This window comes from Podarcis filfolensis (assembly GCF_964270895.1).
Source record: "Podarcis filfolensis genome assembly, chromosome: 5".
NCBI classification, from domain to species: Eukaryota; Metazoa; Chordata; class Lepidosauria; order Squamata; family Lacertidae; genus Podarcis; species Podarcis filfolensis.
The window spans coordinates 24,264,744-24,292,620 of record NC_139608.1 but is presented as its reverse complement, the minus strand read 5'-3'; the positions used below and the strand labels follow the sequence as shown (position 1 = coordinate 24,292,620).

At 45.2% G+C, this 27,877-nt stretch overlaps 2 protein-coding genes and 1 long non-coding RNA gene across 3 annotated transcripts in view; 2 read left to right on the top strand and 1 right to left on the bottom strand.

Annotated features, from left to right (window-relative positions):
- On the top strand, positions 1-8,167 carry TM4SF4 (transmembrane 4 L six family member 4). The gene is made up of 5 exons (XM_083613597.1): positions 1-419; positions 1,453-1,542; positions 2,120-2,256; positions 3,776-3,962; positions 6,316-8,167. The coding sequence occupies exons 1-5, from the start codon at positions 249-251 to the stop codon at positions 6,331-6,333; spliced, it is 603 nt and encodes a 200-aa protein (XP_083469723.1). The 5' UTR covers positions 1-248; the 3' UTR covers positions 6,334-8,167.
- Positions 8,168-10,008: 1,841 nt separating this feature from the next.
- The window catches only part of WWTR1 (WW domain containing transcription regulator 1), a 91,418-nt gene continuing 73,549 nt past the window's right edge, over positions 10,009-27,877 (bottom strand). The window contains exons 4-6 of the mRNA XM_083613502.1: positions 19,608-19,744; positions 17,737-17,849; positions 10,009-16,635 (exon numbers count right to left, since the gene is read on the bottom strand). Of these exons, the coding sequence (XP_083469628.1) occupies positions 16,451-16,635; positions 17,737-17,849; positions 19,608-19,744 (435 nt within the window). The 3' untranslated portion in view covers positions 10,009-16,450. The remainder of the gene's footprint in view (positions 16,636-17,736; positions 17,850-19,607; positions 19,745-27,877) is intronic.
- On the top strand, positions 21,175-23,778 carry LOC310762509. Its single transcript, XR_014548042.1, has 2 exons — positions 21,175-21,697; positions 23,487-23,778. It is a non-coding gene; the product is annotated as an uncharacterized lncRNA (long non-coding RNA).

Below are 27,877 nucleotides of genomic sequence, written 5' to 3'. Positions count from 1 at the left end.
GGGGTGGAGGGGAGATGCAGAAAAATGAGATCATGACAATGTCGGCATATAAATGATCAGAGCACGAGTTAGCTGGCAGATTGCAACCTCTGTGAAGGAGACTGTACCAAGTGGGAATTGGAGACACAAGCGGATTGGGTTAAAATAAACCAAGAAGTTTTTGTCTTTCAATACTAAAGGGATCCAGGGAAAGTTTTATTTCTTTGCTCATTCTTCCCTAGTGGTGCCTGCGCTATAGTTTTGGAAACATGTGTTGTGGAGGGTGTGCAAAGTGCCTTGGAGGTACTCTCATTCCTCTGGCCGTGCTATGTACCCTTGCTAATATTTTGTTGTTTTTCCCCGGAGGAGAGGTCGAAACCAGTGACCATATTTCAGATGAAGTTTGGTACTTCGGAGGGATCTTGGGTTCTGGTGTACTGGTGAGTAGGACAACGCATTATGTTCTTCTCCTTTTTATTATTGCCTTGAGCTTTACAGTGAGCAGAAATCCGACTACACTATGGGTGTGGTAGACAGTCTGTGTTGGAAATTAGATTGCCAATGCGTTGAGTATGCAAGCTGGAAATTCAAACAGATTAACTTGAAAACTAATTGAATAGTCTATTACGAAAGTAGACCACTTGCCTATTATGTTAAAAACAAGACAGACATGTACTGCTGAGTTGCCTCTAATAAGTCCATAAGCATTGCTCTGCGAGATTAGACCAGTGTTTCAATTGATTGATGGATATTGATTGATTGATTGATTGATTGAAAGCTTTTATATGCTAATATTTTAAAGATCTTTCTAAGTGATGTACAACATAAAAAATGAACAATATCATTAAAAGAAAAATACAAAATAAAACCAGTATAACAGTAGTATAACAGCACATGAAAATAAATAAAAGCAAGAAATTGGGGTATTCAAATGCAAATATCAGGGTCAGGCAAAAATATATGTCTTTCCTAGAGGTTTGAAGCAACGAATGGTTGTTTCTTTGTCTATGGCAGAGGGAAGGGCATTCCATAGTACAGGGACAATGACAGAAAATGCCTGTTTTTGGGTCACCACCCTACAATATTCTTGGGCACAGAGTTGAATATCCTGAGACAGTCTTTCAGGTGACCTGGTCTTACATTCCTACCAGTACAGCATTACTTAGTTTACAGCAATAGCCAATACAGCTGAGGTTTCTTAATTAAAATTACTTCTTTGGGTGCTGAGACATTTGCAGCCGAGCTTTGTATCTTGTAAAATTTGGAAGTAAGTCCCAGTGCATTCCACGGCACCGATACCTAAATGAAATTTGGTGAGGATTCCATTGTGCTACAGTGATCCTGCTGCTTCCTCTGAGAGTAGACCTGCCAGATGCAAATGCTGGGTCTGGAAAAAGACGGTAGACATTTTAGAAGAAATACAGTGATCTTAGGAACGACCGAGCCTCAAAGTGCATTTTCTGTTGTCATCAGATGGTATTTCCTGCTTTAGTCTTCCTGGGTCTTAAGAATAACGATTGCTGCGGGTGCTGTGGTAATGAAGGTTGTGGAAAGAGGTTTGCGGTAAGTATAAAAGCAAGGCCCTCCAACATCTCGCTGTCATTCCTCACCCCACCCCTAGCATTTGCCTCCTGAGGCGGCTGCCTTACTCTTATCTAATGATAGGGCTGGCCCTTAACATCACCGAAGCAGCTCTCTCAAGGCCAAAGGGTTGAGAACCTCACTTGTGACTTCTGCCAGCGTAGGATTCGCAAGGGGCAGAAGCTGGTTTGGTGAGGTGGAGACACACAGCAAGAGGACTGGCACAAATGCCACTTACTGAGGGGGTGGGGGGAGCAGGGGTAAGATCAGGGTTGTCCGTGTGCCCAGGTGGTGCCACTCCTTTCATTCCGCTCGCACAGTCCTGGCCTCGACACCATTTATCTCCTGATAAGCAGGAAAGACATTGGTGTTCCTGGCGCCAGGAGGTTGGTGCTTGAGCCACTCCTGCCCACAGGATCAGGAGAAGTCTGTGGATTTGGATAAGGTGACTCTCTGATGCACTTCCCTGTGCGCCATCTGTGAGTCATCAAAACTGCAAACATGCCAGATGGATTTTTAGGATGGACTTTGGCTTTGACCTTTTGCTCGTTCTTGGCAGATGTTTACTTCCGTAATATTTGCGGCAGTTGGAGTTGTGGGGGCTGGATACAGCTTTGTTGTGTCGGCTGTCGCCATGAACAGAGGCCCTAAGTGTCAGGTAGCAAACAGCACCTGGATGTATCCCTTTGAAAACGGGTAAGATGTTTTTTTTCAACCTCTGGATAGATTCTCCATCTCTACTGGAAGGGTTCTTGCTTTCTCGTCTTGATCTATAAATCCTGCAGCAAAGTGCTTACCAAATATTATGAGCCACTGGATGGCCTCCAACCATCAGTGTTTCAAAGAGCAACTTGTAAGGCTGAGTAATCACATTTCTGACTGGCGGTAGGAGTTTTCCTCATAGTCTGGGTGGACAAAGTCAGCAGAGCCTTTTCAGTGGTGGCACTCAAGATTATGAAATGCCTTGCAGCTGGCCCCCACCTTCACTTCTCCCCACACCAGTTAGTTACTAAAGACTATTTTATTCCACCTGGCTTGTAGTTTAGGAAGCAGACAATGGGCGGCATCCATAAAATGCTTCCACTAGATGTTTACGTGCACAATGGAACTTCTCCTCTCCTGTCCCCATGTGCCCTCTTTCCCCCCTCCCCATAAGTCTGCTCCAGAAGGTTGAGGAACAGACTGAAAGGGCACATGAGGAGAGGAAGGGAAAGTTCTGTCATGGGCTACTTTGTTAGAGACCACCCAATGCTTTTAAACATTTTAAGACAGCAAAACCTGTGTCTCTTCCATCCTTGTTTCATAAATTGTAGTGTTTGAAGTTGTAAGGCACCTTGAGTGGCGTTTTTACAGTGCAAGGGTGAAACGAGCCATTCCTACAGGTGGCAAGAAGTGCCAGAGGAGCAGTGCTTACCCAGCTTTGGATACCTATGAGAAGAAATCATTGGAGCATTACTCCCAATTAATATATATATATTGTTTTCATTTACAAGTGTACTGCTTGAGTATAGTTGAGGCACAGCTTAAACAGCCAAAGTTCACTACTCCCATGTCAGAGAGAGACAGCCAGCACCCCAAATCCTTCCAGAATCCAGAACTCACTTATTTGTGTGTCTCTCAGTCTCCGTTAGAAGTGCAACCTGCCTCTTATTTCCTTTAACCTACCTGAGACACATGACACACCACTGAATATTACAGGATAACAATTTGCTTGCATTTTAATGAGAAACTACTTAATTCCGCATTTCCTGAAACAATATGCAAACTAAAGCAGCTATCCTTCAAAATTCGCACTTCTCTCTCTCTCTCTTTGCAGCACACTTCTCCAAGGCAAACAATGTGTACAAAAATGCATATCTTACAGGGAAGCGTGCATAAAAAGCATACGTGCTTGAAAATAGCATATAGGAATGCATTATGGTATGGAAAGCGTATTGCCAAAATGTGTATATTAGGAGAAACTGAACAAAGATGTGTTTATCGGGGAAAATTTGCACTGAAACGCAGGAGTTTCATGAGGATTAAGAAAAAATTGCTGCAGAAATGTGGAGTGCTGAATTAAAGATTGACTGGGGGGGGGGGAATATGAGAAACGGACAGTTAAATTGAGAGGTTTGTCCATTTCTGAAAGTGCTGGCCAGGTGTTCCCTCACAATGACAGCCTTACTGACAGAAATATAATAGAAAATCAATAAAACTTCTTTTTCGGGCACAGGGAGTATCTGACGGACCATAAGTTATGGGAAGACTGCACATTTCCAGAGTCCATCGTGCCCTGGAACTTGACTCTGTTCTCTCTACTGCTGATAATGAGCGGAGCTCAATTGGTGCTGTGTGGCATCCAAGTTATCAACGGACTCCTCGGAACGCTGTGCGGGGACTGTAAATGCGGATGCTGTGGGGTAAGATGCTTTCGTTGGTAGCAACATGTATGAGCATTCCTGGTTCCTTTCCCCCTTTGCCAATTGGGTTAACCAGCTGCTTACAGTCAAGGCCAGCCTAAGACATTTTGCAGCCCAAGGCAAAGTAGACATACTGAAGCTGACCCAACCAACCATTTGACCTTACTTCGCACTTCCCCCGCGGTAGGGAAACTCTAGCTTGCAGGCCAGTCTTGACCCACACGGATCCCAGTTTCACCTGCAGTGCCTTCCCCCCCTTCAAAACATCACCCACTTGTCAATCAGCTGGCATCACTCTGAATGATGAGAGTCAACGAGCAGAGGATGAGATTCAATTCTTAAGTTGCGCATGCCAGTTCCTCACAGGGAATTGACTCATGCAGCCAAGGCACCAGGATTTAACTCCCCCCCCCCACTTAACAGCTGATGAATGGGGGGATTAAATCCTGCTTCCTGGTTGAGGTGGTGGTGGTTTACATCCTGCTCAGTTCAACTAGGATTTAGTGAAATCCTTTTCCTGGAGCAGGACGTTGTTTAATTCAGAGCCCATGATAAAACAATTTTCCTTCCTCCATTTTAGTGACATGTGATTGATGGCCCTGCAAAACTGTCAATATGGCCCACAAGGGTTAAAATATGGCCCATGGAGCAAAAAAAAGGGGGGTTCCCCACCCCTTTCTACTAATGATAGAGCCGGCCCTACCTATGGTGTTTGTTAGTATTAACCATGCATTTTCCAATACAAACAAATGCACAAAATGTTCCCCATAGCCTTGAAATTGCAAGGAAGGAGGGGATGAACAAGCTGTTCTCTAATTCCCAGCATACTGTGGACCTTTATATGGGAAGCAGACTTATCCATCATTTAACAGTTGGAGGGGGTCTTGTCCATGTAGTCCAACCCCTTGTTTGATGGAGAAAACCCAGAGCTAGAGCCTCCCTAAGAAGCAATTGCCTGTCCTGTGCTTGAAGACCTCAAGCAACCACCTTGCTAGGAAATTTGTTCCAATGTCACACGGCTCTTACCGTCGAGATGTTTCTCCCTTCATGAAGTCAATATGCATTCAGATAGAGGTGATCCATTAGATACACTGTATGCTTAAGATTTGGGCTGTGTATACATGGCTGGCTGGTTTAGGGGGAAACTCATCAAAATACAGAATTTTCATAAGGAACAACAACAAAAAAGATACGGAATAAATATGCACCAATGTCATGTGCACACCACTTTCCAAATCAGCTATGGGAGCATAGAGTAACCCCCCCCCAAAGCTTTAAATTAAAAAGCTATAAATTTAAGGCAACCTAGTATGAGAGCCCAAACTATGGACAAGCTGGGAGCTTCAGCTGATGGATTCTCATCCTGAGTAAACTTAGCAGTCATGGAATAAGAAGCGAGGTCCTCTTATGGAGCAGTAAGTGGTTAAAGATCAAGAAGCAGAGAGCAGGAACATATGGGATAGTTCTCCCAAAGGAGATAAGTGAGAAGTGGGGTCCTCCAAGGATCAGTATTTGCAGCCATGCTTTTCACCTTGTTTCTAAATGACTTGGTGCTAGGGGTGAGCATTGAGATGGCCCCTGTTTGCTAATGGCACTAAAGTGTCCCAAGGTGGTAAGGACTAAAAAGGGATCACAAGGAGCTCCAAAAGGATCTTTCTAAAACAGTTGAATAGGCATTAAAATGCACGTGTGGTTTAGTCTCACTGCAATCAAGTATAAGAGACGCGGGTGGCGCTGTGGGTTAAACCACAGAGCGTAGGACTTGCCGATCAGAAGGTCAGCGGTTCGAATCCCTGCGACAGGGTGAGCTCCCGTTCCTCGGTCGCTGCTTCTGCCCAGCTAGCAGTTCAAAAGCATGTCAAAGTGCAAGTAGATAAATAGGTACCGCTCTGGTGGGAAGGTAAACAGTGTTTCCGTGCGCTGCTCTGGTTCACCAGAAGCGGCTTAGTCATGCTGGCCACATGACCCGGAAGCTGTACGCCGGCTCCCTCGGCCAATAAAGCAAGATGAGCGCCGCAACCCCAGAGTGGGCCACGACTGGACCTAATGGTCAGGGGTCCCTTTACCTTTACCTTTAAGCAAGTATAAAGTGTAAGCTGGGGAGGAATAGCAAATATGCACAAGCAGGTTTGTTGCAAACTCTCAACAGTCATTTAAACAAAAAACAGAACCCTGCCGGAAGACTTAACAGCATGGGAGCATAACTGGAGGCTGACTGAGAAGTGTCAAAATAAGGCTCCTCCTAGCTTTGCCAAATAGAGAATGAAAGATATGACCAAATATCATGATGATTAGCCTTTACTCTTGTCAACCAGTGTATAAGAATTCATTTCCTTCTTATCTTTTCTTTTAGGGAGATGGAGCAGTTTAAATATACAGAGACTCCAGAAATCACCTCTTACAAGGCCGAAAATGCCCTGCCAGACCTTGATATGATGGGCCAAATCAAGTCCGCACTAAGCACATCTAGAATGAAGGGTGTTAGAAACAGCCCTGACGGCATTTTCCCTTCACATCTGCCAATGAGTTTTGCAACTGTTTGGGCTATATAGCAGGGGTGAGAAGAAAATGTCCAGCCCAAGGACTTCGTTCCCTCTTGGCCAACCCTACCAAACCACACACACATGCATGCAGACACATCAGCTGTCCGCCCGACCCTATAAAGACATTTTAGCCCTTTTCAGGTCTCATTGCTGGACCCGTGGCAGAAATCTTCCTGGAGACTGCCGCTGGGGAAAGAGGTTTAATCTTTCCCAGCTGCCCCCAACTATGCCCTCCATACTGCAAGAAGGCTTTGTCTAAGCCTAATTGCAGTGAGGGAGAGGCAGTGGGAACGGGGGGTGCTGGGTGGGGTGCTTGCAAGAGCAGTGGTCTAATTAGGGTTGCTGTGTAAGGACCTGGGCAGCCGTTTTAAAAAATGAAAAGCCAGCCAGTTGATTTTTGTCTACTTCGATACAACCCCAAAATTAGAATTTATGGCCTTGAAGTGTTGGCAACCCAGAAGCATCTCCCTGCTCCTCTTTCTCCCCAGCTGGGGGAGTTACTTTTACGTGAATACTGACCTCCCTATCACCACTTATAATATAAATCTGGGATGGGGAACATTGTTCAGCCTGAGGGCCATGTTTTATTCTGTGTAACCTTGTGAGGGCCAAACGCCAGTGGGTTGAGGGCCAGAGACAAAAGTGGGTGGGGTCAAGAATGTAAATGCCGTCTTTGTACAGTTTCTACAGCCACCCCTCTGTTCTCCACTCAGGCGAGGAAGAGGCCTTGTCAAAGGTCCAGGGCACGTTCCAGCCAGGGACAAACAGTAAAGCGTGTGAAGCTGGCCCAGTGAAGGTTGTGGCCTGCAGAGTCCCAAGGGCCAGAGAAAGAGGCTGAAGGGTTACGCTTGCCTCCTAGGTCTGAGGTTTCCCACTTCTGCTATAATTATGCTGAGTCTTGTTTGCCACGTGGAAAGATGACAACCCCCATGCTTCCAGAACTGAAGCATAACTGTAGACTTCCTGACTGGATTTGGGGTGGCCAAGAGAGCCAATATTTGTATACACCACATCCCAATGAGGCTTTTGTGCTCTTGATTACTACATGTCAGGAGAAGTTTAGCAGAGGCAGCTGTATTGCAGTGAGAAAAGCTGCTGCTCCTCCTCCTCCTTTTGGACATGTCTGTTATAGGCACAGAACCTTCCTTTGAATTGATTTTTTGCTCATAAGGTTGCCAGATAATTTCTGGGCTTGCTCCTGTGCAGCGTTGCAAAGAACTTCTAGAAATAGCACAGGGATTGGAAAGCTATGGTCCTTTGTTGTCTTCCTTGGCCATGGTCCATGCTGCCAGAAGTTGATGGGAGTTGCAGTCCAACAACATCTGGAGGGTCATAGGTTCCCCAATCCTAAAGCAGAGGTCTTCTTTGGCATGAGGGTTTAAGTGCTGAAGGAAAGCTTCAGCTTTCTGCATCTTTGAAGACACGGGAGCAAAACTAAGGGGGAAAGCTGTCAGCTCTGGCCAAACATATTTGTGAGCTTCTGTTGATTATTAGCAGCTAATACAAATTCTGATGTTATTTTAATGATTGCCCCCGATTTATTTTATGCTCATGGAATTACAATTCTGTGACACAAATATTTCACTGTATATATTAAGACCTTTGTGCTGGGGTGGGGTTGTGTGCATGATATGCAAATAATTAAAGTGTTTTTCAATTTTCTTTTTCGGTATAAACTTTGTGTGTGTTCTGAATGTTGTGACTCGGGTTTCTTTTTCGCTGACATTTGGTATCCGTCTTTCTGAGAGCACCCCATACCTATGCATGTTTACTTGCAAGATCCAGTGTCTTCATGGGATGATGACTTTGAGCCTGAAGTTCCATCAACCCTGGTTTCCCATTCAAATTAGTCAGTGTAGACAATACAGAACTAGCTGGTCCAATGATCTGAATCAGTGTAAGGCAGCTGCCTCTGTTCCTGGGTCCCTAATTTTGTTGACACCACAGGCTCACTGAGCATGGAAAGTTCAATACAGATTTATTGCCAGCTCTGTTTCTCTCCATGGTAGGTCCCCAAAACTGGCTGATCTTGGAGTAGATTGGAGGTGGCCTTGCTGGATCTGAAACCCCTTCATTCACTCAAAAGGCTCCAGGGCTGAACCCACCATCTATGCCTAACCAGAGCTGTGATAGTTACTTTCCTCACACTGGTTTCATTGGGGGTGTAGTGTTTAAAACAAGTATCTGCTAGACCTTTTCCTGGGACCACACACACACACACACACACACACACACACACACACTATTCTTGCCATGGCTAGTGCATGGCAGCATAGATTTGGGAGTAATGGGACTCTCTGCCACTTCACGCACATCCCCCCAACACAGGATTGCTCAGCCTAACATCAAAGTGGACCACAGAGATCTGATATCTTGAGAAAGCCCATCCTCCTTGTCTAGGGCTCAAGCGTAAATATCCAACATCTTCTACAGAAGAATAGGGAAAAGCAACCCATTTTTCAATCTGTTCCAGCATTCGTGTTATTCGGACAGCTATCCATGTTGGCAAGCAAAGCACAGAAACAGACCTAAACAGGAAGGTGAAAGCCTTCAAAAGCAGATTCCCTCAGGTCTCAGGTTTTCTTTGCATGGTTAAGAACTGGGTTATCTGAGGCCATGAACGTCTGTAGTCAGAGACTTCTGTCAAGTTCTCAAATCACAAAGGCAGCTAGCAAAACCATTTACAACAGCAGTGCCACAAGGCAAATAACCTAGAGTCACCAAAATGCTCCCAGAAATATCATCTGAGCAATAATGATCTCAGAAATGCCACATTTCGAACATTTAATTGCAATACAGCTGGTAAGGAAGAAATGTACTGCCCTCTTGTGACTTGGCCCCATAAATAAAAATGAAGTCAGTTTTAGCTTGGCAGCATCTTCTGGTGCTTTTCGCTTTCCTGAGTGTTCTACCCCTGGGAACGTACCTTGTTGAGAGAGCACAGGAGTCGTTCCAGCTTGAACAAAGCCATCTCCAGGCATGTCTTGATGTATTAGGGAAACAGAAAATAGTATGAACAAGTTCGTCAAGTACATATTAGGTTGCCAACTCTTCTCTCCCAGTCTCATTTTCTGTGCCTGTATAATGGCAACCCGTCACGTACAAATTAACGAGATGCTTTCCCCCTCTGCCAGGAGAAACTTCGGACGATTGTTTTAATCGTCATGCTCTCGTTGCTAAAACAGAGGTATCGGACCTAGCTTCATGCCAAATGAAAGAACCATTATCTTTGTTTTCTTTCTAGTCACAATATACAAGCTCAATTAGAGAAAGGAAGGACTGGACCTCGTTGGCTTTGCATGCCGGACCTCTCTGGTAGGCATCACTAGGTAGTTAAGAAATATACCTGCCTGTAGCAATAGAGAGCAGCAGCTGCCGGTCAGTGTAAGGCAATACCAAGATAAATGGGCCAATGGTCTGATTTGATAGAAGGGAGTTTCCTATGAAGTTCTACCCCCATCCCCAAGAGTGACTGGACGCCATTACATCAACAAGTACATAGATTGGAAGTTTAAATCCATTTCTATTTTATTTTATTTTTTTTCTTGTACAATATTAAAAGAAATTTTTTTTTAAAAAAAAAGAAAAACCAGAACCAAACTCTGGATACAACCGTTTGATCTGATTGAATTTTGAAGCATACGCTATGTATGCAAATCATTCTACATTGAAAAACAAATGCTCACACAAGATGGCATATAGCATAACAAACTGATGTAAATAAAATAAAAAAGTATTAAAGTATTAGCACATAACATGGATGTAGTGTATTAAGAAAACCGAAACATGTGTTTCATCACCCATTTCCCTTACTGAAAACAGAGACTAGTCCCTCCCACCCAACTCTTAAAAAAACAACACAAAAAACCGCATTTGTTTTCATGAAGCCTTCTTTCCCAATAGTTACCTTCTAGTACAGCGGTTTTCAAACTTCTGCCTTTAGGGAATCCTTTTTATCGTTGGCTGAGGGACTCTGGCAAACCTGCTACATAACCCCTAGTTGCTGCAGAGGATTTTGGGGAAGCATTCTAGGGTGTAAACTCAGTGAACACGGGGCACAGACTAGGCCTGTTGGACCTCATTGCCACTTAACACGACCTGAGAACGAACCCTAAAACTCATCCAATACTCCTCTGTTACAGGGGGAGGGAAACGGAGGGTTAATTTTTTACTACCCTTCCATCCCAGTTGTCTTTCAAGAAGCTTCCCTCATAATGACCCTGAGATGTAGGTTAGGCTGGCCCAAGGCCACCCCTGGTGCTTCACAGCTCACCAAAGACTCCTGAGCAAGCTTAGCAGTCAAGGAATAAGAGGCAAAATCCCCTTGTGGATCAGGAATTGGTTAAGTAACAGGAAGCTACTAGCCATGATGTCTGGGCTTTCTATCTGCACAGTCAGAGGCTGCAGTGCTTCTGAATACCAGTTGTCAGAAACCACAGGAAAGGAGAAGGCTCTCGTTCTGCTCCCTGGTTTCTCATAGGCATCTGGTCGGCCACTGTGAGAACAGGATGCTGGACTAGATGGGCCACTGACCTGATCCAGATGGCTATTATTAAGTTCTTATGAAGCAGGGAGAAAGAATAGATGGATAAGTTTTCCATATGGAAGGATGTAGGAAGTGGGGTCCTCCAAAGACCATATACAATGGTCCAGGAAGGAGTGAGCAAGTGAGATGGCCTAGTTTGCTGATGATATTTAAGTGTTCAGGGTGGTTAAAACAAACAAACAAAAAAGGGTGTGTGTGTGAAGTGTGTGGTGTAGTGGTGTAGTGGTTAAGAGCGGTAGACTCGTAATCTGGTGAACTGGGTTCGCGTCCCCGCCCCTCCACATGCAGCTGCTGGGTGAGCTTGGGCTAGTCACACTTCTCTGAAGTCTCTCAGCCCCACTCACCTCACAGAGTGTTTGTTGTGGGGAGGAAGGGAAAGGAGATTGTGAGCCGCTTTGAGACTCCTTCGGGTAGTGATAAGGTGGGATATCAAATCCAAACTCCTCCTCCTCCGTGGTAAGATGCCAAATGCAATTCAATGTAAACAAGTGGAAAGGCACAAAAACGTATTAATTTCACATATGTACTCATAGGGTCTGTACTGGAGCAGGACTATGGATTCATAGTGGATAGCTCCATGAAAATGTTGACCCAGTGTGTGGCAGCTGTGAAGAAAGCAAATTCCATGCCAATAGGTCAATAGGAAATGAAATGAAACCTGCCATTATAATAATGCTGTTACCTCAAAAAGGTTGGGAAAAGTTCGAAAGACTTGGAAAAAGTTCAGAAAAGGGCAGCCGGTACGATCAAGATGATGGAGCAAGAGCCCACCAGGAAAGGTTACAGCATTAGAGACTTTTTAATTTGCAAGTAAGAGGCGACATGATAGAAGTGCACAGCATGGAGAAAGTAGATGGCGTCAAGTGTTTTTCCCTGTCTCCTAACATTAGAATTTGTGGACATACAACGAAGATGAATGTTGAAAGATAAGAGAAAGTTAAAACTATGAAATCCGCTCCCACACGAGGCAGTGATGTCCATCAACTTGGATGGCTTTAAAAATTCAGGCCAATTCATGGATAAAACTATCAGTGGCTACAAACCCCAATGTTCTGCCTCCGAATACCAGTTGCTGGAAATCGCTGGAAGGGAGAGTACTGTTGCTGTCAAGATTTTGCTTTCCTGTGGACATCTGGTTGGCCACTGTGAAAACAGCTTTCTGGACAACATGGTCAACTGGACTGATCCAGTAGGACAATTCTTCAGTTCTTATGGCTGAGTGGGGGTTTGAACCTTGGTCTCCCGAGTCCTAGTCCAACACTCTAACCTCTACGCTGCGCTGGCTCTACACGCAAGGTGGCAGGTCTTCTCTCTTTCATGCTGGGTCATCCACCATTACTTATGGTCTCATTGAGGAGCTCCTGAAAGGTACCCCAGGCTTCCCTTTAGCGCCGTTTGAAAACCACTGCTTTTAACAGCACAACTGGGTGACAAGTAATCAGCACCTCACCATTTGCATATAAATCAGCATTTACATATGAAGTCACTCAACCTTTCTGATCGACTCGGTGCCAGTCACATATCCGTTCATTGTCGATACAAGTAGTGTAGCGTAAAAAAATTAAAATTGGGTTTCACAAGCCAAAAGTCACATGTCAACGTTTTGTCAAATAATTAACAATAGATTCCATTAGAAACAAGGCTGCCTGTGTCTGCAAGCCTTTTTTAAAGTTAAAAAAAAAGTATTTGAAAAGAGGGCTTCAATGAAAGCCCCTGTTCTCTCCCCCATCCCTAAAACACACACACACACACACTTCTCTGAATATTAGAACAACACCCCCCTCAAAATCTTCACTATCGTTTGGTTCATTACTTAATTTTAAAAAAAAACAAGTTTCTGGCAGTTGTTTTACAATAGTAGTTAATGTTTTAACTGCAGCTTTCACCATAGCATAACACACACTGCCTTTTAAATCACAGTCACAGGGAACCAGAGGTTGTAGAAGCCCAGAAGGTCCCCCTCTCAGGCCTGATTCTTAGCTCTCACAGTATAGCTCTGAATGAGACTCCCCCACCCACTGGTGGCCTCCAGACATTGCAGGACTCCAGCTCCATCAGCCTCAGCCAGCCTGGCTGATGCTCAGGGATGACTGGAGCAAACATCTGACAGCCCCCAGGATGGAGAAGGTTGCTCTAAACTCTCCAGTGGAGATACTCCTTATTCTACAATCCTAAGCGTCTCTACTGGAAAGTAAATAAGCCCCACTGAGCTCCACAGGACTTGCTTCCAGGTAAATGTGCTTAGAACTGCAAACTTAAACCAAGCATACTTTCCTAATCAAAATGTGCCCCTCTTCACTTTAAGCTACTTCAGACAAGAGGGAAGTGGAGCAAAGAACAGCATAATTACTTTCTCCCAGGTTTTCCCATGTTCACAGCCCCCCGTCCAAGGATCTGGAGGTGCTCCAATAATAAAATGAACATCCCCATTGACTTCTATGGAGGAGTTCGCTCTGCTGGGTCAAAGGGATGCAGGGATGGAGATGTCCCTTCCACAGAAATGAATGGGAAAGACCTTGGTGCATACCATGTGGTTCACACACAGGATATGCTGCTTCTAAATCAGGTTTGTTCTAGAAATGGCACCACTTGCCCTGAATTTTGCCTCCCTCTTTGGGATGGTGTCCTTGGCACAAGGCAATACATTAATTATCCTTGCTGTTGCAACCTCTGACCCGGAATTTCTCGAGCACCTCTTCTGCCACCAAGTTCCTTCTCTAACCTGACCCCCGCTTTATATAGATGTGAACACTTTCTGGGAAATGAGCGAAGGGGATTTTCCACTCCCTGAAACAAATTGTTGGTGGGTATTTTGGATGTACAAACCGGCACGTGAAGCCCTTTCCCCTTTTCCTATGGCTAATGAAAATTTGGAGCTGGTCTTTCAAGTCTAAACTTATGTGGTCAGATCCCCACCCCCCATGGATAAGCCAGCCCCTCTTCATTCAAGCCTCAAATCTCAGATATGATCGTCCAAGTATGGCCAGATCTTATCTTGGATGCAGCAGGGAACCATGGGGTTGTTTTCACATATTGTAAGCGAGCACGAAGCCCCTAACTGGAGAACAATGATTTACATTAGATTTGGAGCTGGCCCTGGATATTGTCTGCTTTCTGAGCATCTTCAGCCCCCCCCCAAAAAAATACTAAGAGAATAAACACCTTAGGACTGCCTGATTTGCATTTTATGGCCGATATCTATAAATAATAGGAAAACCCAGGGTCACTGTTTGAAGATGTGCTTTCTACTTTGTTAATAACCAACTATATACGGTAAGCCAGCCAAGGAGAGGAAAGCCCTTTGAAAGAAGGGCACAGGGAATGCCCATTAACTGAAAATATACTCTGTGGGTGCAACGATCTGCTGAAAGGAACGAAACTCACAAATGCCTATCTTTCTACCTGTTTTCTCACCCACCCTGGCTCTGTGAGTCAAATAATGAACTTTTTACCTTTCATCATCCACATCTTAAAATATTTATAATAATAATAGTAATAATAAACCTAACAAGCCTGGTGCTGTCAGTTCAGCTACCTTCAAGCAACAATTCTCCCATAAGGTAGTATTCACAGGTATTGATTTGATCAGTGGTGGTTCCACATATAGTCAGTTTCCCCGACCTGCACTTCTAAACAGTCCAGCACTGCTATTTCCCGTTACAAACATTCTCCTTCCAAGCCCAAATTCTGACGACTTCAACCTCCCCACCCATTTCACCTGCCTTTTTTCTTCAACTAGTCCAAAGAGAGGGGTGGGCAGAGGGGACCCATCCACTGTCCAACATTGTGCTATAGCATCCCTTCGCCAAGCTGGTGCCCGCCAGGTGTTTTAGACTAGAATTCCCATCGGCTTCAGCCAGCATGAGTTGGCCAAGGTTAGTATGCTACAGCAATGGTTTCTTACTCTTAAAACTAATGCACAGCAAAGTGCTATGCCTCTTGCCTGCCCTGCCTATTGTGTATTAAGAGGCTTGCACCAATTATAATGCCTTCTATAAAAAGATGATTTTTTTTCAATATAAAAAAAAGCTTAAAATTCATAATTATAAATAATATCAGTTAAAAATACTTAAGGATCTCAGGACGTCATTTGCATTTCAGGGGAAGTGGAGATTGAAGTCCTTGATGCATTCTCAGTCCCACATATCAAGCTGTTTTTAATAAAGCAACCCTATATATGAATATTATAGGTATGGAGTACAACATGTATAGTGCCTTGTGTCCCATTAAGTCAAGAATAAAAAAAAGCCATTGGGTAAAGAATCCTCAGCAACTTTGCCAGGCTGACAAATAGATGCTGGCTTATCACCTATATGATAATGTGAGACTCCTGTTTCTAGCTTCTTTAAAATTTCAATGACAAAATAATTACTAAAAATAAAGAGAAGATAATGAGGCTTTACAAAATTAATTCTTACTGCATTCAGAAGTGTCAAACTTGTGCCGTATTTTTAATCCTGAATTTTGGAGGGGGAGGGGGAAGGTGTTCTGTTGAGTGTCCGCTTTGTGCAGACTAAAAGCTGCAAGAAAACCATGTTCTGTTGCAGAATTGTAGTGAATATTAAGCAGCTACATATAAAGTGTACTTCTTAGGGGAAAAAACACTTTCATAATCACATTTTTAGTGTTTTATATATATATGTCTGTGCGTGTGTATATATAAAATGGCAGCAATTAGTACCAAACTGGTCTATTTTACAATATTGTAGTAGTGTAAAAATAAAATTGTAATTAGAACATTTCACCTACAAACCATTCAATAATATACTGTGGGGGTGAGGTGGGGAGGAAATGCAAATAGTACTATTTGTGTATTTGCAAAAAATCTGGATCTGGAGCCTTGTGGCTGATTAGGATTTTTTTAAAAAAAAAAATCTGTTTTCCATACAGCACAAGTTCACTTTTAAAAATGCAATGATTTTTAAAGCTCAAGTTATATAAGATGAGAAGCATTTGGTACTATTGTCATAAATACAGCTGTAGAACTGCACTCAACCTGATAACGTGCAGGACTTTTGGAACTAAGCTGCCTTCTTACAATCTAAAGCTTCTTCTGGTCAGATTTATTTTCTTTTCTTATTATTTGCTAAACTTGTTGTGTGTAACTGATGGCTGTTAAGTTCAGCTGTGCACCAAAAGACAAAGAGAACCGCTCATATGTAACTAAAGAGGAAAGGTTATAGATGCGTATATAAGCAGTTCTACTTAAAAATATATATCTATATATCTATATATTTCATACTTAAGTTGCTGTCAGTGAAATCTAGACCGAGATTCACTGATTAAAAGGGTCTCGCAGACGTCGGTAAGGCACCAAGGATGGCTAACTGAGAGGCTTGAGGATGCTCTGCCCTTATTTTTTGTTTTGCTAGGAGGAAAAGAAAACGTTGCATTATCAGTTACAGCCAGGTGAGAAAGGGCTCGTTTTTGTTGAGGACCGATTCTACGTCGTTGAGGATGGGGATCAGGTCTTCAGATTCCAATGTCCCAAGGTCAACGTTTGTTCCTGGAAGACAGTCAAGGAAGTCGGGGAAACGGGTCTGTGGTGGGTTGATATTCAGGGGAGTCTGTGCTACATTATCTCCTGCAAAAGAAGAGAAGGAATCAGTGAGGTGGGAGCTTCTTAACCAGGAAATTATTCGGCCTTTGATGGCAAATCAGCCACTGTTAGCTACTGGTAGACTTTGTTGCTCTCTCAGCTTCCATCTCCCAATCCAAACGCCCTGGGTACTTTAGTGTGGCTTAGTGGTCACAGTGTTCGACCTGGGAGACCTCTGCTCAAATCCCCACTCAGCCATGAAGCTCACTGGGTGATTATGTAGCTCAGCCTACCTCACAGGGTTGTTGTGAGGATAAAATGGGGAGGGGGAGAACCATGTATGAGCTCTTTGGAGAAAAGGTGGAGTGCCAATAATAATAATAATAATAATAATAATAATAATAATAATAATAATAATAAATATTTGGTGGTGCTCAACTTTCAAAACGATATAGCTCACACCCTAATCAGTGCTTGGATGGCAAAACCACACTTCACTTCTCACTAACACCAAATGTAGTTACAGGACAGAGGTTTCCCTGTGTCGGTATCTGTGAAGACCCGTCGGGGATCACATTTCCGTAAGACCATCACAACTTTTGATTTCTAGTAGGCCGGAGAATACCTTCCAGAGGCAAACCCTCAAATCTGTTTCAGAAGTTCTTGCTGAACATGGAATCAGGTTCTCTCATGTAAACGACCAGCTGGAGAAGAGAGCACCTCTGATCATGTGCAGAGTGCCTGTTCTGCACTCCTGTGTCGCCAGTGCCAGCCCCACCCATGCCAAGGGGTTAATGGAAGGACTGATAGCTCAAATTACAGGTGGGGTCAGAATAGGGTTCCTTCACCTTTGCAATGGTCCCTTTGCTCTCAGTTTTAGAAGGGTGTAGGGAGCTATGGTTTGGTTAAAACTGGAGGGAGTCAAGGAGGGACACTTGTGGGTTTTATTAAGGGCCTCCCTACCTCCCCCCCGCAATAATGTATAGGAAAGTTTGAACCCCAGAACCCCAGTCTTCTTGTGCCCACACGAAAGCATGTGCTCTGCACAAATGCAAAAGTAACATTGACAGTCAAGAGGATCTCTTAGGGCGTTGCTAAGAAGTATATATTTTTTCCCCAAAAAATCAAAATGCTTCTCATTCCTACCTGTGTCCATCTCATCTACATTGCTGAGGTAGTCTTCAGGTGTAGTTGGTATGCTGTAACATCCTAAGCCTAGGCCACTGTCTGTGCTCTGCTCCCTGGAATGGTATGGCCCACTATGAATCGAAACATGAAGAAACCTCGGTCAAGGAAGCGCTCATCAGATATATGTCACCAGAATGGCTTTAGGGAAGGACAGCCTGCAGCTAGGCCTGAATGCCCTAGATAGGCCTGAATGTACTCCCATTTGTTTGCGGGTTCCAGCTCACCAGCCTAAAATCTGCTACCTAGCGCAGAATAGGGCGATAAAAGCAAATCTTCTAACCCCTGTGGTTTAGGCAGGTGAGCAGAACATGGCGAGAGCTCAGAAGCCAAACGGAGCTACTGTAAGTATGCGTTAAGGAAAAGGATCGTAATTCGGTGCTTTGCATGCAAAAGGTTCCAGGTCTGATCCCTGTAATCTCTCTCGTTCCTGGCTCTCTTCAGCCTTTGCCAGCACAGTCAAAGGTCAGGGATGATGGGAGAGGCAGCCCAACAATGTCTGGAGTGCCACAGGAGATCCCCATCTCTGCAGTAGGCCATTCTGGGCCAGATGGACATATATTCTGACCTGGCATAAGAAAGCTTCATATATTCATATACTGTACTTTGTGCACTGCACAGCTCCCTCTCCATACCTGCACTGTCCCAATTGCTCTGGCCAGGCTCCCTCCTTCCCATCTGCCCTCCCCCTCCCACTCTTTGCCAAGAATTCCAAATTTATCAATAGCCAGATTCTTAGGAGAAAGCTTATCCACAGAATAAGTAGGCATTGCAAGCAGAAGTGCATGGTGATTTGCAAGTAACCAAATCTGTTCCAACCCATTCTCCTCTTGGCAGCAACAAAGGCTTTTTTGGGGGGTGGGGGACACGCCACACCCAGTACTTTAACTGGGAGTCAATAGCAATGATCTCCATGCTAGGGAATCACACCTCCACAAATACGAAATGATGCCAACTGTTGAAAAGCAGCCATGTTGGTCTGCTAAAGCAAAGTTCCCAGCAAGCTTATTAGGACCAGCCAAGGTTCTTAATACGGTGTACATGCTCCCCAATTACGCCAAAGTTGTCCTCAGAACAGATGCCAGTCCTGTCCTGTCACACTGGAATGTTCCCAAATCACAAGGATCTTTGGCCAGGTTCCAGCTGATATACATTTATAAGGTGTGAGTCATACACAGTAAGATCAGAATTGGTCATAGAGGCCTGGTTTGTATCTAACGTTAAACCATAGTTAAAAGTAAACTATGGTTTATTGTGAATATGCAGCATGCTTATAGACGCTGCTGAAAAGATCCCGCTCCACTCCCCCCTTGCTGCTGGGGAAAAAGTCAGCCTAGTATGTTGTGATGCCAAAACGGCGGCTCATGGTTTGTATATTTCCAAACAAACCTTAATCACTAAGCCAAGAACAAACCTTAGCTACTGCTTGTGATTTGTTTGGAGAAGAACAGACCACAAACCCAAGTTTGAACGTCATGACAAGCCAGACTCTGGCTTGCATCTCAGTGGCGTGGCTGCAACAGGAGCAGGGAAGGATCAGAGTGAGAACTTTTCAGCACTGAGCATGAGCACACTGCACTGCCACATTAAACCATGGTTTGCTTTTAACTATGGCTTAATGTGACGTGGGAACTGGATCAGAAGGATCAAACACCTGCTTTATTAAAGTGTTTGCATCTTACAAGCAAAGCTGGTGGCTTCTGTCTCAGACTACAACCCGAAAAGCTAAATGCTTTTGCTAAGAAATCACATGCCTTAGCAGGTTTGAGAATTTCAAATGCGGCCTACACTGCAGAACATAAAAAATGTTTGTGAGCAAACAGTGTACTTGCCTGTTCAGGAAGGGATCCGAACCATTATTTGTAACAGACCTCATGTCTTGTGTCATGTTAGGAGGTGTGCTCACAGCAGTCTGAACTGGAGCCATGTTCTCAGACTCCATGGGAAGTTGTCTGTACAAATCAGCTTCCTAAAGTAGAAAATGAATACATAACTGTCAGTGCTGGGGCCGGGGGGGGGGGGCCTGGAAAACAGGTTTCTAGAAGTACGAGTCCCACGTATGCCCCATCCATCCCTATTTACCAGGGATGGTGCCTATTTCCTGCAGCTTGGTCTGGTTTGCTTTGGGGAGACATTTTGTGCATGTCTTTAAACAAATAAAAAATAAAAAAACTGCTGGCAGACACATATGTGCTGTAGAATTCTGTAGGGTTCGGCTTGCCCCACATCTCCAACCTCTAGATGATAAAATGTCTAAGTCAGGAACCAAGGCATCTTAGCTCCAGCGCAGGTGGTCTGTGGATCACCAGTGGTCCACAAACTTCTTTCAGGTGTTCAGCGGCATTGTCTGCAAAAGCACCATTTAAAATCATACAGGATCTAGCACTGCACCTTGCAGTTGCTACAACAGGCAAAACAAAATCAGTAAGCGGTCCATTAGGAATGTTCCAAGTGATCTGTGGGGACAAGGGGAGTTTGGGAACTACCGCTGAAGTGTACAAGGCATACACATGCATATACACAAAATTGCCGTGACTTACTAACGGCCTGCAGATCACAAATGTTACAAGGCATTGCAAATATTTTAAGCGGCGATCCTAACTGAATTTAATGGGCCCACTGAATTCAATGGGCCTTACTCCCACGTAAACTGTGTTTAATGTTGCATTTTAAATCGTTGTGACCTTCCCTGGGACGGTGTGGCAAAAGGCGGGTAATAAATCAAATTAATAACAACAAACAAACATGCAACAACAAAATGAGGTTAGGATTGCTAGATCTGCCCAGTTTCTTTTTCCAAACTCTGGCCCCTTTTGCTGGAAACAAATACCCTCCGTTATTTCACAGGCTAGAAAAGGAAGGCAGAGGGGTTGGGGAAAGAGGTGATTCATTACATTACAGAATTTCACTAACACAGATATAAGCTTCTCAACAGGCAGTCCCAAAGAAGCCATTAAAAAATGTCCACATACTGATCTCAGTAGGTGCATCATTATTTCCTGGAGCAACTTCTGATGTAAGACAATGCAGGAAGCCCATGATACGAAAGTTAAGACAGCATGCATGCATCATTTGATTCAATACATGGAGTTTGCCGCTCATACCCAGGAACTAACAAGTGGGTACAATTTGTGCCAGGATGACCTACAGTTAATGTGCAGCAGCACACCTTGTTTCCTTTCCTTTATTCGGAATATAATAACTGACTAAGGAGGAAGTAAGCATGCAAAACTTCTATACAGGAAGTACATGAGAGAATGCCAGGAATGTCTGTGTTGTTGTTGTTTTTTGTAGTGTGACAGTGACACCAAGTGGGGGAAAAGATGATGACACAGGGTGTGTTCCCATTTATACTTGTATTCCCTAAAGAAAAATACAAAAGGAACTTCTATTACTGTAATAGGAAAGAGCAGAGAATCCCTATTTCTCTTGAGAGTCGTCTACACAACTGATTGCATACCGATCCAACTACAGATTGTAGCAAAAAAAATATGAAAAGTTAAAAAATATAGCACATTGCAATTCTAAGTTTACAGGTCTGCAAGTTTGTCTGTGGGCATAATCCACTGGGAATTTCTCCTGCATAAACTCACAGGGCAACAATTCCCAGAGTTCCCTGTGAATGTATGATGGGAATGTGGGCAATTGAATACTTGTTATTGCTTCACTCCATATATAATTTTACACTTGCACCCGTTGACTAACAGCAGCAACAGTTAGAAATAACACAAAACCTGCCGGGGGGGGGGGCAGTTGCATGTGTCTCTATACCTTTACATTCAAGCTCTTCGCCACTTCAGGACAAGGTAACTATCAAACAATTAAAACCCGCTTCCCCCTTCTTTTCTCCCAGCACAAAGGAATATCAGACGGCTCACATTTGCTCAAACCTGCTGTGTGTACTACACCTAATGAAGTGGCAGTAAGTATCACAGTATGTATATGAAATATAATATCACTGGCTATTTCCTGTTGTCCAGCCGAGCAGATTTATTTACTTCTCACCCTGGAAATCTAATGACGCTGCTTTCGGAATGCAAATGGGAACCAAACCTAGTTTGGGATGCTGACGCGGTACATCTGGCAGCCTCCTCTCGGATTGCTAAATTCAAACTGTGCCTTTGAGACTTCAGAGAAACCTGTCGTTTTCATGCTTTCACCAAAATCACTTAATGTATGTCAATAAGTGCTTGTGTTTTAATTGAAGGGGGCTAGGCGATATATCATCCAAACTGGTTTGAAGTCCATATCATGATATCGGTTTCATATTTTTTGACCTGGCAATATATTATGAATCATGATGTGTGTGTGTGTGTGTGTGTGTGTGCGCGCGCGCTATGCAAAAATCGCAATGTGGGAAAAACTGTGAAGCTAGCCAATGCTTCTCTCAATTCCTGCAGCCCCTCTACCAGCTCAGTTCTCCCCTGCCTCCTTGCAGTAGGCAGCAAATCACAAGAGAAGGAATGGCAAAAATCACGATACGGGGAAAAAATGAAGCCAGCCAATGCCTCTCCCCACCCCCAAGCCCAACACACACATTGACTTTCCCTTCCTTTGCTCTTCTCAGGAGCTCTTGGGGAAGCTGTGGCCTAGGATCTATGAGCAGGGCTGTTGCCTCCGTTGCGCAGATTTGCAAAATTGGAGAACACACAAATAATTTGCAACTTAACACGCGGAATGTGGTGTAGGGCTGGGTTACTCGCTTGCATCGCTGGCAAGGCTAGTCTGCTTGCCTGGGGCTGCTTCACACAATGATGTTCAAAGGCTGCCACCTAAATTTCAGCTGGCAGACTTCCTTATTACGTGCTCCCCATTTAAAGTAAGGGTGGGAGACCTTTTTCCCTGCCAGTGGCGCATTCTCTAAGGGGGTGATGTTTCAGGGGGTGGGCACATGCCAGAGATGGGTTGGGCCAGAGGAGAAAACAGGGCAGGGCACCCCCCCTCTCTGCTAACCTTTCCCCCCCCTCAACCCCTCACATGGAATTAGGTCATGGGCCACAGGTTGCCCACCCCCGTGGCTATAAAGCTCAGGTACCTTCTGTAATACAAGCAGTGGAAGCTTTGTGGCACTCTTGAACTAGGCCGAAAGCCTTGCCTATAGTAGCATCCCTCGATCTTCTGCCTCCAGATGTTGTTGGACTACCTTTCATCATCCGCTGGCTATGCAGGCTGGTGCTGGTGGGGGTCTGAGTCCAGCAACATCTGGGGAGCCAAGGTCGAAGAACTCTGGCCACAGGGCAACTTTTGTCATTCCAGAGGTTGCTGGACTACAGCTCCCATCAGCCTGAGCAAATGCAACCAACAGCAAGGGATTGTGGGAGTTGTAGTCCAAAGCATCTTGTTGGGAAGGGTGAGTTATCGAGTGTTAGACTAGGATTCAAGTGACCAGGCTTCGAAATTCCCACTCACAGAGTGGCTTTTGTTAAGGGTGCAGAGTGTTGTTAGGGGACCCCAGGATTCTTTGGGGGAAGTTGTGGTAGTATGACGCTGCTTTAAATGCAAGGCCTCACTCTGCCTCGTGGTAGGGCTAGTCAACATCAGAGTTTACAGAACGTATGGGAAAACCTCAAGAGTGTTTCTCTGCCTGTGTGGACTGTACGCCTGAAGTCTGATTCAGGAGAGAGAGAGATTGAGAGAGAGAGAGAAGAAACTAGCCTACTGTACAGAAGGTAGAACTCAAATTCATTCCTCTACCCTCTTTTGCACCGCAGGAATGTGTCCCACCTCCTATTCTGGAAGGGAATGCGTCCCTCAGGTGAAAAGCCTTCTTCACCCCTGCTTTGCAGCAAAAGAAGACTTTAATGAGGGGTGTTTTGGGTCTGCTACGGCAGTGCCAAGCGGATGACAGGTCTGTGAGCACACAGAACCAGACATGACACTTCTGGGAGAGCAGCAAGTCATCTGGCAAAAGGAGTCCCTCCTGCAGGCCAATCATGACATGCTCAATCATTGACACCTTCTTTTCTTTCTTTTCTTTTTTTTAAAAAATGACCTTTGGCAGCCGTTGCAGTCTGTTCTCTTTGGTGGTGGTGCTGTGAGTACAACCATCTTCCAGAAAGCAAAGGGGAAAGGAGTCAGGAAAAAAAAACACAGAAAGGGGAGATCAAGGCAGCTGTGTGATGTTGCTGCAGCATTCAAATGCCCCCCATTGCAGCAGCAGCAGCAGCAGCAGCAGCAGCAGCAGCAGCAGCAGCAGCCAGAGACCTGCTCTTTCGGCAGTTTCTGTAGAGGCTGCCAAAACATTGTAAACGCTTCCAAGGGGCTGCAGCATGCTCACGCGTTCACTGTCTCTACACACACACACACACACGCAAACACCTCTTTCTTTAAAGACACACACAGAGAAGGAACAGGTGCCCTATACTGAGTTAGACCATTGGGCCATCTAGTTTAGTATTGTCTACACTGACTGGCAGGGACGCGGGTGGCGCTGTGGGTTAAACCACAGAGCCTAGGGCTTGCTGATCAGAAGGTCGGTGGTTCAAATCCCCATGACAGGGGTGAGCTCCCGTTGCTCTGTCCCTGCTCCTGCCAACCTAGCAGTTCGAAAGCACGTCAAGTGCAAGTAGATAAGTAGGTACTGCTCTGGCGGGAAGGTAAACAGTGTTTCCGTGTGCTGCTCTGGTTCGCCAGAAGCAGCTTAGTCATGCTGGCCACATGCTGGCCAATAAAGCGAGATGAGCAACCCCAGAGTCGGTCATGACTGGACCTAATGGTCAGGGGTCCCTTTACCTTTACTACACTGACTGGCAGCAGTTCTCCAGGTTTTCAGGCACGATTCTCTCCCAACCCTGTCTGAAGATGCCAGGGATTGAACCTGGGACCTTCTGCTTGCCAGACAAGATGCTCTACCCCTGAGCTACAGCCCTTCCCTGGCATAATGTACTCTGTGCAAAATGATTCTGGAAATCTCCAGCCACATTTCTGGAACCTTTCCCTGCAGAAATAGCTGCAGATGCGCCAGCCGCTGAATTGCCCCTTTGAGAATGCGGGAAGGGTCTGGTTTCATGCTGCTCCTCACTGTACTTCCGTCTCACCCGGTCCTCTGATGGAGGGCAACAACAAAAAACATCCAGATTACACCCCACCTCCCCCGGCATTTGTATTCCTCAAATTCCCCTGTTCTGTTGTGCAGCACTCTAAGTCACACCCACACCATACATTTGAAACTCATTCAGCGCACATTTATAGCAAAGAATCCTGGGAGGTGTAGTTTGCATGGGGTGCTGGGAACTGCAGCTCTGTTATGAAGTAAACCACAGTCCCCAGGATTCGTTTTTGGGACAGTATGTGCTTTAACTGCAAACCATTCTTATACTGCAATCCTACAGTCCCTGGACAGGGTCTCGGGAGCCCTAAGATAAACCAGATCTTTGATGCCAGAGAAAGAGAGACTGGATACCAGATTCCCCCTTGCCTGCTACTACTAAAATATTTGATGCTCTGACCCAGCCGACATTGGAGCTGCGATAGCTGTACAGATGAAAGCGGTGGTGGTGTGGATTGTCAGGGTAGTATTGGGAAACTGATTGGAGCCAAAGGATGCAAAATATTTATGGTCCAGCAACACCCCACCATTACCACCACTGAACTGGGGCGAAAATTATACCAGCTGAGGAGCTGATCTGAATGTCTCCCTCAGATTTCCCTCCCATTGCTCCTAATGGGAGGGGGAAAGTCATTTAATATTAGAAATCCTGGTGGGTTTTGGCTAGGTGGTTAAGCCATCCTTCTGATTTACTCCAGGCGAAGGACTGCATGGTGAGATGACGATCTAGGAACATAGGAAGCTGCCTTATACTGAGCCAGACCATTGGTCCGTCGAGCTCAGTATTGTCCACACTGGTTGGCAGGGACTCTCCAGGGCTTCAAGCAGGGGGCATTCTGGGAATCACACCTGAGATCTTTGGCATGCAAAGGAAGCAGACGGTCTTCCCATTGCGAGCTTCATCAAGGAAACTGTTTGAAGCCCGTTTGCCCATTTTAGATGATATTGGCTGCTGTCCTCAATGCACTTACTAGGGAGTAAACCCCATGGAACAAGTCTTAAAATTCAGGGTAGACATTCATGGGATGACACTGTTCATTTCCGAAACAGATGGGGGGGGGAGCACAGAAATCAAATTAAGTTACAACTGTGCACATGAAATATGAATCACATGCTGACTGACAAAACTGAGGCAGCTCTCTCAGCTCACCAAACCTCTTTAGCTGACAGGGTTTCCCAAACTTGTTTTTGGACTACAACTCCCATCACCCTTAGCTAGCAGGACTAGTGGTCACGGGTGATGGGAATTGTAGTCCAAAAAAACAGCCGGAGACCCAAGTTTGGGAAACGCTACTTGAACACATAAGAAAAGCCCGAGAGGTCAGGTCAGCGGGCCACCTAGTCCCAACATCCTGTTCTCCCAGTGGCCAACCAAATGCCTATGGCAACCCTGCAAACAAGACCTGAGCACAGCAGTGCCCTACCAACTTGTTACTTCCGACAGGGGAGGTAGACCATAGCCACTGTGGCTAGCAGACATCCCTTCTCCTCTGTGAATTTGTGCGATCCTCTTTTAATGCCATCCAAGTTGGGGGCTGTCACTGCTCTTCGGTGGAAACAAATCCCATAGTTTAACAATTAAGTGATTAGTGATCAAACATCGTCCCAACCTTCTAAAACTGAAGCGGGATATGGGAAAGGAGAAACCCCATCAGCTCCGGAGAGCTGCTGGGCGTATCTCTCCAGGCAGGGCAGCTGCCGAGTCGGAAATTTCTGCAGAGCAAGCCTGCTGTAAAATAGCCAGGCAACAGCAGCTGTTGTCAAGTTGGGGACTCGGTACTGGAGGAGAAATAATTCCACTCCCTTTCACCCAAACCTTTCTCCCCCCCTTTCAGTCGCCTAGCAGCCAGCCCGCCCGCCCCCCAACACACATCATTTTCCCTCCCCTTAAATGGGTTGCATAATTCTACGATTCTATGAAAAGAAAAGGCAACAGTAAAGGATTCAGGCAGCTGGGTGGGGTCTGCTACCTTGAGTCGACCATCAGTACCGCCCAGACTGCAGACAGGAAGTTCATAAAAGTTCCTTCTGATTAAAGGCTGCAGGCCAAGGATTGCACCACAATTTCTTTTTTTAAAGCTGCTGGCGGGGGCAAAAAAAAAATCTGCTCCTCATTAAAATTAGCACGCACAACTGCGACACGGCAGAGCTCATAAGGTTTGAACAGCTCCGTCCTCCCAAGACCAAGTGACTTGCCTTGCACGGCTCGGCTAAGGATTTTTCACGGTGCAAAAGCAGGGCCTCCATCCAACAAGCGACTGAACACGGCACAGACCAGGGAGTAACAAAGAAACACAATGCTGGGTTACTGGAAGCAGTCTTGCCGAGCCAATAATCTAAGCCTTCGGAAGTCACATCCGTGCCATGCATTTAAAGCACACAGCTTCCCCCAAAGCATCCTGGGTATTGTAGCTTGTTCAGTGCACTGGAAACTCTGGCTCTGGGAGGCATAAACAACAGTTCCCAGTGTTCTCTGGGGCAAGCCGTATGCTCCATAAACCATGGTTACAGCAACCAAAACTTGCCATTTTGGGGCCAGATGGCTCCAAAGTTGTATTTTTCAATACAGTCGTGCCTTGGAACTCGAATGCCTTGCAAGACAAGCGTTTCAGCTCCCGAACGCCGCAATTGTTCCGGTTTGTGAATGTTCTTTGGAACCCGAACGTCTGTTGCGACTTTTGCGGCTTCCAATTGGAAGCCGTGCCTTGGTTCCCAAACGTTTTGGAAGTCAAATGGACTCCCGGAACAGATTCCGTTCAACTTCCAAGGTACGACTTTTTGGTTCCTGAAATTCATTCTGATTGTGCAGATAAAATATAACCGATAGACTTCTACAGGATGCGTTGCTAGCGTGTGAAAACAGTCAAGACCCAAGGATTCCCAGGCATGCACCTCCAGATGGTGGAGACGTCTTGCGCCATCCTGGTACACAGGCACCTTCACTTGGTCGCAAGTGGCCGGATGCCAGGTACAAAATGCGCCTGGAGAATTTCAAACGCTGATATGAAGGGTACCTGGTTAGAGACTATGCCCTGCATCCTTTTTGCCATCTTG